At 39.3% G+C, this 12,919-nt stretch overlaps 1 protein-coding gene across 2 annotated transcripts in view; it reads left to right on the top strand.

The window, feature by feature from the left end:
• The window catches only part of RAD52 (RAD52 homolog, DNA repair protein), a 362,327-nt gene that overhangs the window by 24,347 nt on the left and 325,061 nt on the right, over positions 1–12,919 (top strand). For both annotated transcript variants that reach the window (XM_053718842.1, XM_053718841.1), the window contains exon 2: positions 7,421–7,520. In XM_053718842.1, the coding sequence (XP_053574817.1) occupies positions 7,437–7,520 (84 nt within the window). In that variant the 5' untranslated portion in view covers positions 7,421–7,436. The remainder of the gene's footprint in view (positions 1–7,420; positions 7,521–12,919) is intronic.

The following is a 12,919-nucleotide window of genomic DNA, read 5'->3' as shown; positions in this document are numbered from 1 at the left end:
TTTACAACCATTTGTCTTATGACTGCAGTAGTGTGTAAATAATTTCAGTTTATGATTTTTTTTATATGATCATATTTGGTAGCCAAATAGTGGCATCAAATATACCAAAATGGGCCTAGATCAATACCATGGGTTGTCTACTTTAAAATATATACAGTTTTCATAGGTAAATAAAAAACAAAATCTCTATTTCTTTTTCATTTGAGTGATAGCAAAAATGCCTAAAATTCTCCAGTACGTCTGGGTTCTTTTTCTCTGAAATTCCCTGTAGCAAAGGGGATAAACACTAAATACATTTATATGCATAGTATTGAGGTTATTCCCCACCTCCCTCTAGTCATTGGTGTCGCCATATTGAAATCCTGGCGACTGGGTGAACAAAAAGAGCAGACACTCCCCTTCCCTGCATATAAAAACACAGATTAGATAAACAGGCGCCTGCAGGAGTCTGTAAACGCATGTATACATCTGGCACTGTGGGGCTTGGTTAGGAGTCTGAAAATCAGCACAATGTTCTTAAAAAAAAAATAAGCAAACCTACATTTTTATAAAAACACTCCCAGATGGCCTATATAAATGGACCATCTACAAAACATTTATGCAAACAAAAATCTAGTGTACAATGTTCCTTTGAAAAAAGAAAAAACAAAGGTATTAAATGGACAGGAAACCCACATGATTCAGAGAGAGCATACAATTCGAAAAAAAAAAGTTTCAAGATTACTTCTATTATCAAATTTGCATCGTTCTCATGCCATTCTTTGTTGAATAGATATCTAGATCGGTATCATGCACATATCTGGAGCACCACTTAACAGGAAATGGGGCTGCCATCTAGTGCACTTGTTAATGTATAAGGTTGCTAAACTGCTGCCATATATTGCTGCACACGTGCACACTCCTGAGCTTACCTTCTTGATTTTTATCAAAGGATAACAAAAAAAGCAAAGAAAAATTTATAATAGAAGTAAACTGGAAAGTTGGCATCGTCTCCAGCATGTAGGAGAGCTGGTGCTATAAATTCTGTGTAAAATGGTTGGGACTAGATGCCAGCGAACAAGAATTTTATAATGTAACTCCCAAAGGGTAGCAGAGTGTATCAACTTTTTAGTTATCAGGATTCTAGCCTGCCATGTGTCGAGGTCTGCGGAGAAACCCAGCTCTCTTTCCCATGCAGTATGTTGTGAAATTTTGTGCGGAGTGCGCGTGTTGTTGAGCGAGTTGTAGTGTGCAGATAAGGGGTGTGAGATATTGGAAGCTTGTTGCCACATGGACTCCCAAGATGTAGGTCGTCTGAGTTTTGTCTTTGGATACCCCCATGTGCGTAAGCGTGTGCTCAGGCGATATGCCTCAAAGCTAAGGTTAGGAGGGATTTGGTACTTAGAGTAAAGATTGGGGTTTGAGAGCCACATGTCGCTATCATAAAAGTCTGTCACTGTCTGTATCTGTCTGTGTTGCCATGCTTCGGGGTGGGAATCTGGTAGGCAGTACAGCGCTCCCCGGATAGTGAACATAGGTGAAGGGTAAGGAGATATGGCTGGATTATGTCGGACTCGGTCCCATAACTGATACGCGTGTTTAAATACTTGGAGGGTAATGTTCAGTTGCTGTCTATGGTGGGATGGGATCCAGAGGAGATCCATCAGAGTGAGTGAAGATGGAATGAGTTCTGATTCGAGCATCTGCCACTTCGAATGGTGTTCCGTGTTGTTCCAGGCTAACAGTTGTGAGAGCCTGGCTGCATAGTAGTAGTTTATAAGATTAGGGAGGGCGAGGCCTCCATGTTCAATTGGTTTCTCTAAAGTTCGCCTAGAGGTTCTGGGTCTGTTACCTCTCCAGACATAAGACGTCATCAGACTCTGTAGTTTGTTTAGGGTGGGTCTAGGAATATTGTACGGTATGGACCTGAAGAGGTAAGAGATTTTGAGAAGAAAGGACATCTTTATCGCAGCAATGCGACCTGTCCAGGAAATTTCACAGAATTCCCATGTGTCTAGTAGTTTCCTGAATTCTAGGAGTCTGTCCGAATAATTGCGGGCAATTGTGATAGATGGGTCTGGGCTGAGGGATATTCCCAAGATCTGTTCTCGATGATCCCGGAACGCCCAGGTAAAAGGGATGGGCAACAGTGTGTTCTCAGCCCGCCCCCTGACCAATCCCATTTGCGCAATTAATTAGATGCACGCAAAACACTTCACGCACGCCCCACTTGCCATCAGTGAGTCCTCAATGTTGCGGTCGCGTTATCACATATATTCAGCATTCCTTAATCATTAGATAAACAAATACTGAATATTGCTTTGGTCTGTGGCATTCAGCTCTTTCTGCCGCAGGATTTATTTAGAAAGAAGTGCAACCACAGATATTCAGATTTGCACAGATATTCTTGTATTGCACTTCTTTCCTAATGAATCTGGCAGCAGAAAGAGCCGAATGCCCAGACCACAGCAATATTTGGTACTGGTTTTGTTTATCTAACGATTAATGAACGCTGAATATATGCACATATCTACTCGCAAATTTGTGATACCTGACAACTGTGCTTAGCATCTCCATATGATGAGGTTAACGTGTTATTAATGGTATAGAATACCTCCTCACAACTACAACACCAGCAGTTACTCTGGGATAACCATTTAATCAATGCCAGCTTTATATAGTATTATTTAAAAAAAACTTCAGTATGTGTCCCTACATTCCTTCTAGATGATAAAAAGAAAAGTGTTCACATATGAACACGGATGCTCTTTTACGCAGCTCAAGCCAGAGTTCACACTTGCGGTGACATCAACGTGAGGGGCAGCGCATGCGCGCTGCGCAAAAAGAGTAAAGTCGAACTGGCCGCTCGGCCACAAAATAATATGATGGGCTTAGGTTAGTACTTAAGAAACGGAGACTTCAAAAAATTATATATTAAAGCAGGCAACGATTCCAAAACATTATTCAGCACTACTATGTTTAACTTTTCATGCTGTTATATTTAAAATTGTTTCACATTTTGGGTAAACTGTCCCTTTAAGGGTAGATTCATTCCAATGGAATTGGTATTTCTTTTGAAGACAGGCAAGGGCCTTAGATGGTATGTGTATGGGAAGAGCTTCCGTCTTCGAGATGTTAAGCTTATAATAACTCAATTTACCAAACTTTTCTATTATCTCAAAAACAGGAGGGAGGGAGTCCCTGGGTGAGGATAACAAAAGGGTGAGGTCATCGGCATACAGTAAATTGTATGGGTCTGCGTCCCAATGTTAAGGCCTGATACTCGTGAGTCCTCTCTGATGCTCTGAGCCAAGGGTTTGATAGCTAAGGCAAACAGCAGGGGCGACAATGGGCACCCCTGCCTAGTGCCATTAGTTATGATGAATGGGGAGGATTGGAACCCCACTCCCCATACATTAGCTGAAGGGCTGGAGTAGAGGGCCCTGACTGCAAGTATAAATGAGTCCGGAATTCGAAAGGATTCCATAGTTTTCCATAGATAGTCCCATCTGACCCTGTCAAACGCCTTTTCGGCATCTAAGGACAGGGCCAAAAGGGGGATCTGCTGTGTCGAGGCAAAGTGTAGAAGATTCAGGATGCATCTTGTCGTGTCTGGGCCCTCTCTATGTGGGATGAAGCCTACTTGGTCATAGTCTATAAGGGTCGGAATAACTACTGAGAGTCTATCATTATTTACATTTTAACTTTCTTTCTGTGAGGTACCCGCACAAATTACACCTTATTTCTTTAGGCAACTAAGCATTTTTATAAAATAACTTTAGTTTGCAGAAATATCATAATGTGAGAAAATACCACTATTTAAAATGCAAAAAAAACAAAAAATAAAATAAAAATGTTTGTGTCATTTTCTGTGGTGTATATAGTAAATAGCAACTAAGGAATCCTTACTTCCTTAATATTTCAAACACACATTTTTTTTTTGTCCCCATTTAGCATCAGTTCACCTTCCTGAAACAGTGGAATTTATGATTTTCTTACTTTAAATGGTTCAATTAAATTAGCAATTAAAAATCACAAAAAAGAATAATTATTTTTGTCGCCATGCACCATCTTGGACTTTGTCGAAAATGAGTAGGTATAAAACATTTACCCAAACAAATATTACCTACATTTGAAATTACACAAAATTCTGATTTCCCAGAGGGGTGGCTAAACACATTTTGAACAGACGGGAAATAGGGGCTTTATAGTAAGCCCCCTCCCCCACCACTTGAAATCTTTTTCTAGTGGGGTAGATGATCATAATATTTAATGGTAATTAGCTGCATCCTAGGGCGGCAAGTGACCCCCTCAATGGAAAGAGGAGAGTATGAACATTCAAATGACAGGTCACTTGTCCCTCTAGAGTCTAGACCAACGCGTATAGGAGATAGGTACTCCATAAGAACCCTCCTCCCCCTTTGGTTAAAAAAAAAAAACATTTTAAAAGCTGCTGCAGGTATTCACTGTTTTTACAGAGATCACCTGAAATATAGAAGGTAAACTCCCCTTCCTTTAAATGAGGGGTCCCTGTAAATGGCCTGGGGGCTGACATACGGTTTCCAAAGCCCTCTCCCCCAGCCCCCTAGCTTTCTCACACTTCCTGCTCTTTAGTAGGTAGTCCTGCCCCCCTTGTGGTGAGAAGGGCTTGTCATGCGCATCTAAGAGGTTAACGATCACATGATCAGTTGGTGATATGGTCATAGGTCTTGTGCATGGCCATTTTCCTCAAAGTGCCATTATTGATGCCAACACAGAGAATAAAGGGACATTAAAGGGTTATGAAACCCCAAAATGTTATTTCTTGTTTCAGATAAAGCATATATTTTTAATTAACTTTCCAATTGATCTAATTTGCTTAGCTATAGTACTCTGTTACCATATGAAGGCAGATCCGATACAGGCAATGTCACTGCCTGTATTGGATACTGCCATGGGTGGAGGGCTGGGACCAGAGTGGGTGGGTGGTGGGAGGGTTGGTGTGGGGTTCTCTACACTACAGAAAAAATGTGAGGCCGGGGAGAGGGAGGGATGGGTCCCTACACTATGGCACATAATGCTGAAGGGGGACCCTGTGTTACTTAAAAAAGGGATCTTGGAGAGTGGAGGGTTAGGGGGAACACTACACTACAGAAAAAATTAAACTAAACAAAAATGTTTTAATTGTTATTGGCAGACTAGCTGTCAGTTAGAAATATGGCAGCAGGCAGTGGGAGGGTAAGAGCTGCTGGGGGGGTATCAGGGAGGGGGATGAGTGACCCCTACACTACAGAAAAACATAAATCTATTTAAAAACAACAACAACCAAACTGCACCCTGGCAAACTATCTGTCAGTACTTAAGATGGTGGTGACCAGTAGGGGGGGGGGGGGGGAGAGGAGGAAAGAAAGCTGTTTGGGAGGAATCAGATGGGATTAGGGGGGTGGGTGGTGTCAGATAGGAGGGTAATCTATACACTACAGAAAAAAATAACCTTTCAAAGCAGCTGCAATTAGCGGCCTTCTAATTGCCAAAAGCTAATTGCAAAGCCATGCATGTCTGCTGTTTCTGAACAATGGGGACCCCGGAGAAGCTTTTACAACCATTTGTCTTATGACTGCAGTAGTGTGTAAATAATTTCAGTTTATGATTTTTTTTATATGATCATATTTGGTAGCCAAATAGTGGCATCAAATATACCAAAATGGGCCTAGATCAATACCATGGGTTGTCTACTTTAAAATATATACAGTTTTCATAGGTAAATAAAAAACAAAATCTCTATTTCTTTTTCATTTGAGTGATAGCAAAAATGCCTAAAATTCTCCAGTACGTCTGGGTTCTTTTTCTCTGAAATTCCCTGTAGCAAAGGGGATAAACACTAAATACATTTATATGCATAGTATTGAGGTTATTCCCCACCTCCCTCTAGTCATTGGTGTCGCCATATTGAAATCCTGGCGACTGGGTGAACAAAAAGAGCAGACACTCCCCTTCCCTGCATATAAAAACACAGATTAGATAAACAGGCGCCTGCAGGAGTCTGTAAACGCATGTATACATCTGGCACTGTGGGGCTTGGTTAGGAGTCTGAAAATCAGCACAATGTTCTTAAAAAAAAAATAAGCAAACCTACATTTTTATAAAAACACTCCCAGATGGCCTATATAAATGGACCATCTACAAAACATTTATGCAAACAAAAATCTAGTGTACAATGTTCCTTTGAAAAAAGAAAAAACAAACGTATTAAATGGACAGGAAACCCACATGATTCAGAGAGAGCATACAATTCGAAAAAAAAAAGTTTCAAGATTACTTCTATTATCAAATTTGCATCATTCTCATGCCATTCTTTGTTGAATAGATATCTAGATCGGTATCATGCACATATCTGGAGCACCACTTAACAGGAAATGGGGCTGCCATCTAGTGCACTTGTTAATGTATAAGGTTGCTAAACTGCTGCCATATATTGCTGCACACGTGCACACTCCTGAGCTTACCTTCTTGATTTTTATCAAAGGATAACAAAAAAAGCAAAGAAAAAATTATAATAGAAGTAAACTGGAAAGTTGTTAAAAAATGTATGTTCTATCTGAATCATGAAAGAAAATGTTTGGGTTTTATGACCCTTTTAACTATGCTGAGCTATTTTTTTTTAAGTAAACTATTCCTAAACAATAGAGGCAATAGAGGATACTTAGATGCTAGGCATTTTGGTCAACCACACTTTATTCAGAAACTAGGAAAATATGTTGTAAAAATAATAATAATTATAATAAAAAAAATAATTGGAAAATATTACAGCCAGTAAATTTTAGGAGCCGTGCCTCTTGGAATTTAAAGGGATATTCCATCCCAGCCAAAATTGGAGTCCATGTGGATGCATTTCAGTTTGGAATAGAAAAATTTTTGTAGTATACATATAATAGCAAAAATGCTTCCAATAAAAGTTAGAGCACTAGCTCAGAGAGCCTGAGGTGCTTGTACCATCTGGTAATGACTCAATTTGTTAATTGCTAACAAGATACAAGCCCCACTGACACTCTGAGCAGTTGCAGTATTTTAAATGCACTGAGAATATCTAGCTATGCTCCACATGCACGTGCAGAGAAAAATGTTAACACTAAAACAGTGATAACTATTTCTAGAAGCATTTTTGCCAACACAGGTATATTGCAAATATGTTTCTATTTAAAGATGTAATTCATCTATGTGCATTTAAATTTTGACTGGAATGTCCCTTTAAGTCCTGCACTTTTTTTTACAAACTCAAAATAAAATTGGCTTAAAAAATTATTATTATTTATTTTTCTATTCAGGATGACAAGCATAATAAAACATCTGTGCATGAGCAAAATCATTTTCACAATCTTGTCCTAAGTTTGAAGTGTTTAAAAAATCAACAATTCAACCTCAAGCAATTGCAATTTAATAAGTGTATTTCATGTTTTTTAAGGGCAGACAGAGGGACAATGTCCATAATCTGTGCAAATGGAGACCAGGCCAAACATGGTCAGATGGGATCAGGAAGAAGTGGAGGTGTCTCTTTTGGTCAGGTTAGTGAAGTTTTCCTAGAATTCTCTGTTTGTGACATAAATGATAAACATACTTGGTGCTGGACACTTGGTGCTGGACATCTATTAGAAATAACTGAATCAGATAATGATTTGCTGCAACACATCGTGCAGAATGTCAGCTTTTGCTGAGGGAGCCACTGCAGTTTTGGTTCAGCACCTGGGTTGCGCTTGTTGATTGGTGGCTAAATGTAGCCACCAATCAGCAAGTGCTATCCAGGGTGCTGAACAAAAATGGGCCAGCTCCTTATCTTAGATTCCAGCTTTTTCAAATAAAGATAGCAAGAGAACGAAGAAAAATTGATACTAGGAATAAATAAAAAAGTCGCTTAAAATTGCATGCTCTATCTGAATCATGAAATTAAATATTTGGGTTTACTATGCCTTTAATAGACACAAGGCTCAGCATCAGAATTTTAAGGCCTATGGTAACAAGGATTCCTTTGGTTTTCAGAACTGGAAGTCACAGACTCAGTTCAAAGACAAGGGACGTGGTAAATCGGTTTAGATGCAGACCTCAAAGAAGCAATTCTAGGAGACAGATGGTTTTTAAAACTTCTGAAGACAGGTTACTATCTACAATTCAAGAAGAAGGCTCCTCTACCTTGCTTAATGACATCACTACTCCGTCAAAAGTTGACAGCTATATACCAGTTTATAAACACACTATTGTCTCAGCAAGTAATTTAGGAAGTTCCAGTGTCTCTTCAGTTTCAGTGGTTATTCTCCTCTGTTCCTTGTCAAAAAGAAAGACAACTCTTGGAAACCAGTGCTGGATTTTTTGCATCTGAATACTTACCGGATAGAGAACACATTCAAGAGGGAGTCCTTTCAGTTAGTCATCATAACTAATCCTCCAAATGTTGTTCTGCTCTCCATATATTTAAAGGGATACTAAACCCAAATTTGTTCTTTCATGATTCAGATAGAGCAGGCAATTTTAAGCAACTTTCTAAATTACTCCTATGATCAATGTTTCTCCATTCTCTTGCTATCTTTATTTGCAAAAGCAGGATTATAAGCTAAAGAGCCAGCCAATTTTTGGTTCAGCACCCTGGATAGTGCTTGCTGATTGGTGGGTACATTTAGCCACCAATCAGGTAGCGCTACCCAGGTGCTGAACCAAAAATGGGCTTGCTGCTTAGCTTAGATTCCTGCTTTTTCTGGAGGCATTAGAAATCTTGTTCAGCCATCTTTCTGTCATAGCCCAGTACTTTTTTAAACCCGGACAAGTTTTAAAGGAATGGTAAATTCTAGCATTTGTGAACCACTAGGATTTACCGTTGGAACAAATAAAGGGGACTTTCAGTCATGAAGTATAAAATACTTCATGCTGAAAGTTCCTTTATTTGTTTGAAGCGTTTGCCGCGCTGAACGCCTCAGACAGCCCACGGCAAAACGCTATTAGGTTGAGAGGTGACGTTCCCACCTCTTAGCCAACAGCCGTGCATGCTATCCGGGTTGGCGCCATTTGGAGCGCACGGCTATTTGCTAAGAGATGGTAACGTCACCTCTCAGCAAAATAGCGTTCTGCCGAGGGCTGTCTGAACAGCTCAGTGCGGCAAACACTTCAAACAAATAAAGGAACTTTCAGCATGAAGTATTTTATACTTCATAAATGAAAGTCCCCTTTATTTGTTCCAGTTGTAAATCCTAGCGTTTCACAAACGCTAGGATTTACCATCCCTTTAAGGTGGTTGTAAGATTACAAAGTATCTGTCAAGGTGTAACAAATCAGGATTTGTATACTGGCATTTTACAGAGGTTTCTTTTGCCCACTTACTAAAATAGCTTGGTATGCATCTCTCTCAACAGCCAGCAGTGTTGATTTCTTAACCTTTGCTATACTTTTTAGGACCTGAGCCTCTAAAACCTGTGTCTGTAATAACTCTGTCCATCTAGAGCTAATATGTGTCCTAGTGTACTGGTCTGATTTGTCAATCAGCATTTTGTATGCTGGTAATATGGAGTGTATGCCCTGTTTGGTTAGTGCTACCGTCTTAGAGATGGCATCCGTCATGGTAGCAAAGTCAATTGTTTTCTGGAGTAAAGTCACATAATGTTTTATTTAAAGGTATAAAAAAAGGGGGGGGGTAAATGATTCACTGTGCTAGAAAATATACAACAATTAAAACCAGCAGCTTTGGGAAAATTCTCCCTGGTACAGGGTAATGAAACAGTTCAAAAATAGTGTATTCTAAGATACCCTAGATTCCAAGCCGCGGCTCTCTGCAAAGAGCTAAATAAGTGTAGTATCCGGCTGTATTGGATATATATTTAAAATAAAAAAAATAACTGAAGAGCAACGCGTTTCGGCAGGGTGCCTTTCTCAAGCTTGAGAAAGGCACCCTGCCGAAACGCGTTGCTCTTCAGTTTGTCCTCAACCGGCTTCCGTAGCCACAAAGACTGTGCTAAAGACCACACACCTGAGTTTTGAAACCGAACAGGCTAAGCGGCTACAAAGTAGCGATATCTGTCTTGAGAGACTGTTTGCAAGGTGACGGGCTGATACGCCCCCTGCCTGGATACTGTTTTTTGGCTTGGTGCCAGAAAGATTTCCAACTGACTGCATCTGAGGTCGATACATTACATGGTAGCATTACACTTCCAGGAGACTTGCTTTATGCCGAGGAACGTATATGAGGATACCAGACACCAATCCGGTGTAAGTAAGCATTAATACCTTTAAATTGCAGCTTCTTACTTGGTGATAAGGATTTCCTGTCTCATTGCAGGATTCCCGGATATTTGTGCAGCTTTCACAATATCAACAGCTCTAAATTAGCCCCTTGGTTCATATTTTCAGAGAGAAACTGCATAGAGCTCATTGTCCACATAAGACTTTTATAGTGTTTATTGTTCTTTAGACATTGTTTTTATATATTGTTTCTATATACTTTTTTATATGTATGAATGTATTATGTTTGTGCACATTATGATGTTTTAATTATGGCAATCTTTTTTATATATTAAATATATATCCAATACAGCCGGATACTACACTTATTTAGCTCTTTGCAGAGCGCCGCAGCTTGGAATCTAGGGTATCTTAGAATACACTAATTTTGAACTGTTTTATTTGAAGGTATGCAAAGTGGTAATGGTTAGGTAGTGAATAAATGGTCTGTAAACCCCTAAATTTACAGTATTGCCATCCAGTCTCAGTCAATACAAAACGTAACTCCTTCTCTTGCTAGAGATTAAATGGCTGAGTGGTGAAATCTGCTGGAAATTCTGGGTTCCCACTTATGGGTAGAAATCTGACCAACCACACAATTTCCTCCAGGCCTTAATGGATTTTAAGAATAAGAGAGAGCTATCAGTTATGCTATACATTTTCTGTATTGCCATATTCGGTAATATCGCCAAGGACCACGGTTTTACTATGTCTCTCTCTATAGATGTAAGGGTGAAATGACTAGTGCCCCCCAACCAATCTAGTACATATTTACTTCACGCTGCCCAATTATATAACTCTAAGTGTCCCCCTGCAGAAACAGAACTATTCAGTTTCTTATAAATAGAGCAGTGTTTTTCCCCGACCTGAAAAAGTCAAAAAAATTTTTATTTAAGAATATCTTTCTTGTGTAGCACTGCTGATAGTATTTGGAAATTGTATAGAAAATGTATATCATCTTAATCAGACACACCCTGCCCGACAGACGACGGAAGAGTCTTCCAATTCTTTAAAGTGAAGGTAAACTTTGATGAATGAAAGCACTTTTTTTTTTAAAAAAAATACTATTAAAAACAGGAGCACTTTTTTTATTAATCAAAGTTTAGAAGGCAGCCGTTTTGATTAAAAACTTACCTTTGTTTTTTTTCACAGCCAGAGCAGCTTCCCCCACCCGGAGATCCTCTTTTCACACGTCATCAATGACTAATCCAGCTTCCTACAATCACGGCATGGCCTCAGGCAATGACTACCCTGGGGGGAAAGCCGTGATTGGAGGAAGCTGGATTAGTCATTGATGACGTGTGAAGAGAGGATTTCCGGGTGGTGGAAGCTGCTCTGGCTGTGCAAAGAAGAGAGGTAAGTTTTTAATCAAAACAGCTGCGTTGTAAACTTTGATGAATGAAAGTGCCCCTGTTTTTAATAGTATTTTTAAAAAACGGGCTTTCCTTCATCAAAGTTTACCTTCACTTTAATTATAAAGCATAAATAAAATAGTGGATGATTTAAAGTCATACCACTGTGAAGGATCCCTTGATATGATTACTTCTAAATATTTAAAGCTTTGATCGACCAATTTAAAGTTAAAACCCAAGGTGTCTGTGAGGTTGCTGGGGTAAAGCCACAGAAGCTTACTCTTATCTCTGTTTATTTGATATCCTGAGACCTGGCCAAACTCTGCTATCAGAGACCTTAGACAAGGCAATTCAGATTCTGGCTTTGGTATGAACAAAATTATATCATCTGCATACAAGGACAGATGTAGAGAGGTTGAGCCAATTTTTATCATCTTTGCTTCCTTTCTAATTCTCCATCTAATGACTATGACCAAGTCAAAGAGAATAGGTGACAGCGGGCACCCCTATCTTGTGCCATGTTTTAAGGGAAATCGTGGGGAGATAACCACATTCACCAAGACTGCTGCCTGTGCTGATTTATATATGCGAGAAATAGCTGTGTAGAAAGAACTTTTGAAACCAAATTTAGTCAGTGTATAAAACAAATGGTCCTATAGGACCTTGTCAAAAAAAAATTCTGCATCTATTGCCAGCATACTAGCTTGCACCTTCCTAATATTAATCACCAAAGAACTGCCTTTCACAAACCCTGAATGGTCATGGTGTATAAGAGATGGCATTATTCCTGCTTATACTATTTGCCAGAATTTTGGTAAATATTTTATAGTCGCTATTTAAAAGATAGATAGATATGTATGAGGTTTTGGGAGAATACTTATATTTGCTTCTGTAAAACGGTCACCCAATTCATCTTCTTCCTTTCATAATATCATTAGTTTGGTCAGTGTCCCTGACACTAGAAATTGTCATTTTTAGTTTGCCGCTCTACCTTTTGGTATTTCTACTGCCCCTCACATTTTTAATAATGTTCTGTTTACTATCATTGCAGAACTTCGCACAAAAGGTATCTTTGTAATCCATTATTTAGATGACATACTCGTTGCAGATTGCAGATTCTGTACAGCAAGCCTGTAACCGCAGATAATTTGTTCTTCAGTTTCTTTAAAACCACAGCTGGTTGATCATCCTAAAGAAAAGTAATTTGAATCTTTCTCAAAAGATTGTTGTTTTTTTTGGAGGGGGGGGGGGGTCAGTTCAGCATTGCCAAACAGCTGGTGTATCTGCCGTCAGAGAGAATTCAAGCTCTGATAGCTTTCTTCAAAAGTCTAAAGCATCCCCTATGTATTTCT

The sequence above is a fragment of the Bombina bombina genome, chromosome 6, assembly GCF_027579735.1.
Source record: "Bombina bombina isolate aBomBom1 chromosome 6, aBomBom1.pri, whole genome shotgun sequence".
NCBI lineage: Eukaryota > Metazoa > Chordata > Amphibia > Anura > Bombinatoridae > Bombina > Bombina bombina.
The sequence above is the reverse complement of the archived record's forward strand: the minus strand, read 5'-3'. Positions and strand labels throughout refer to the sequence as shown.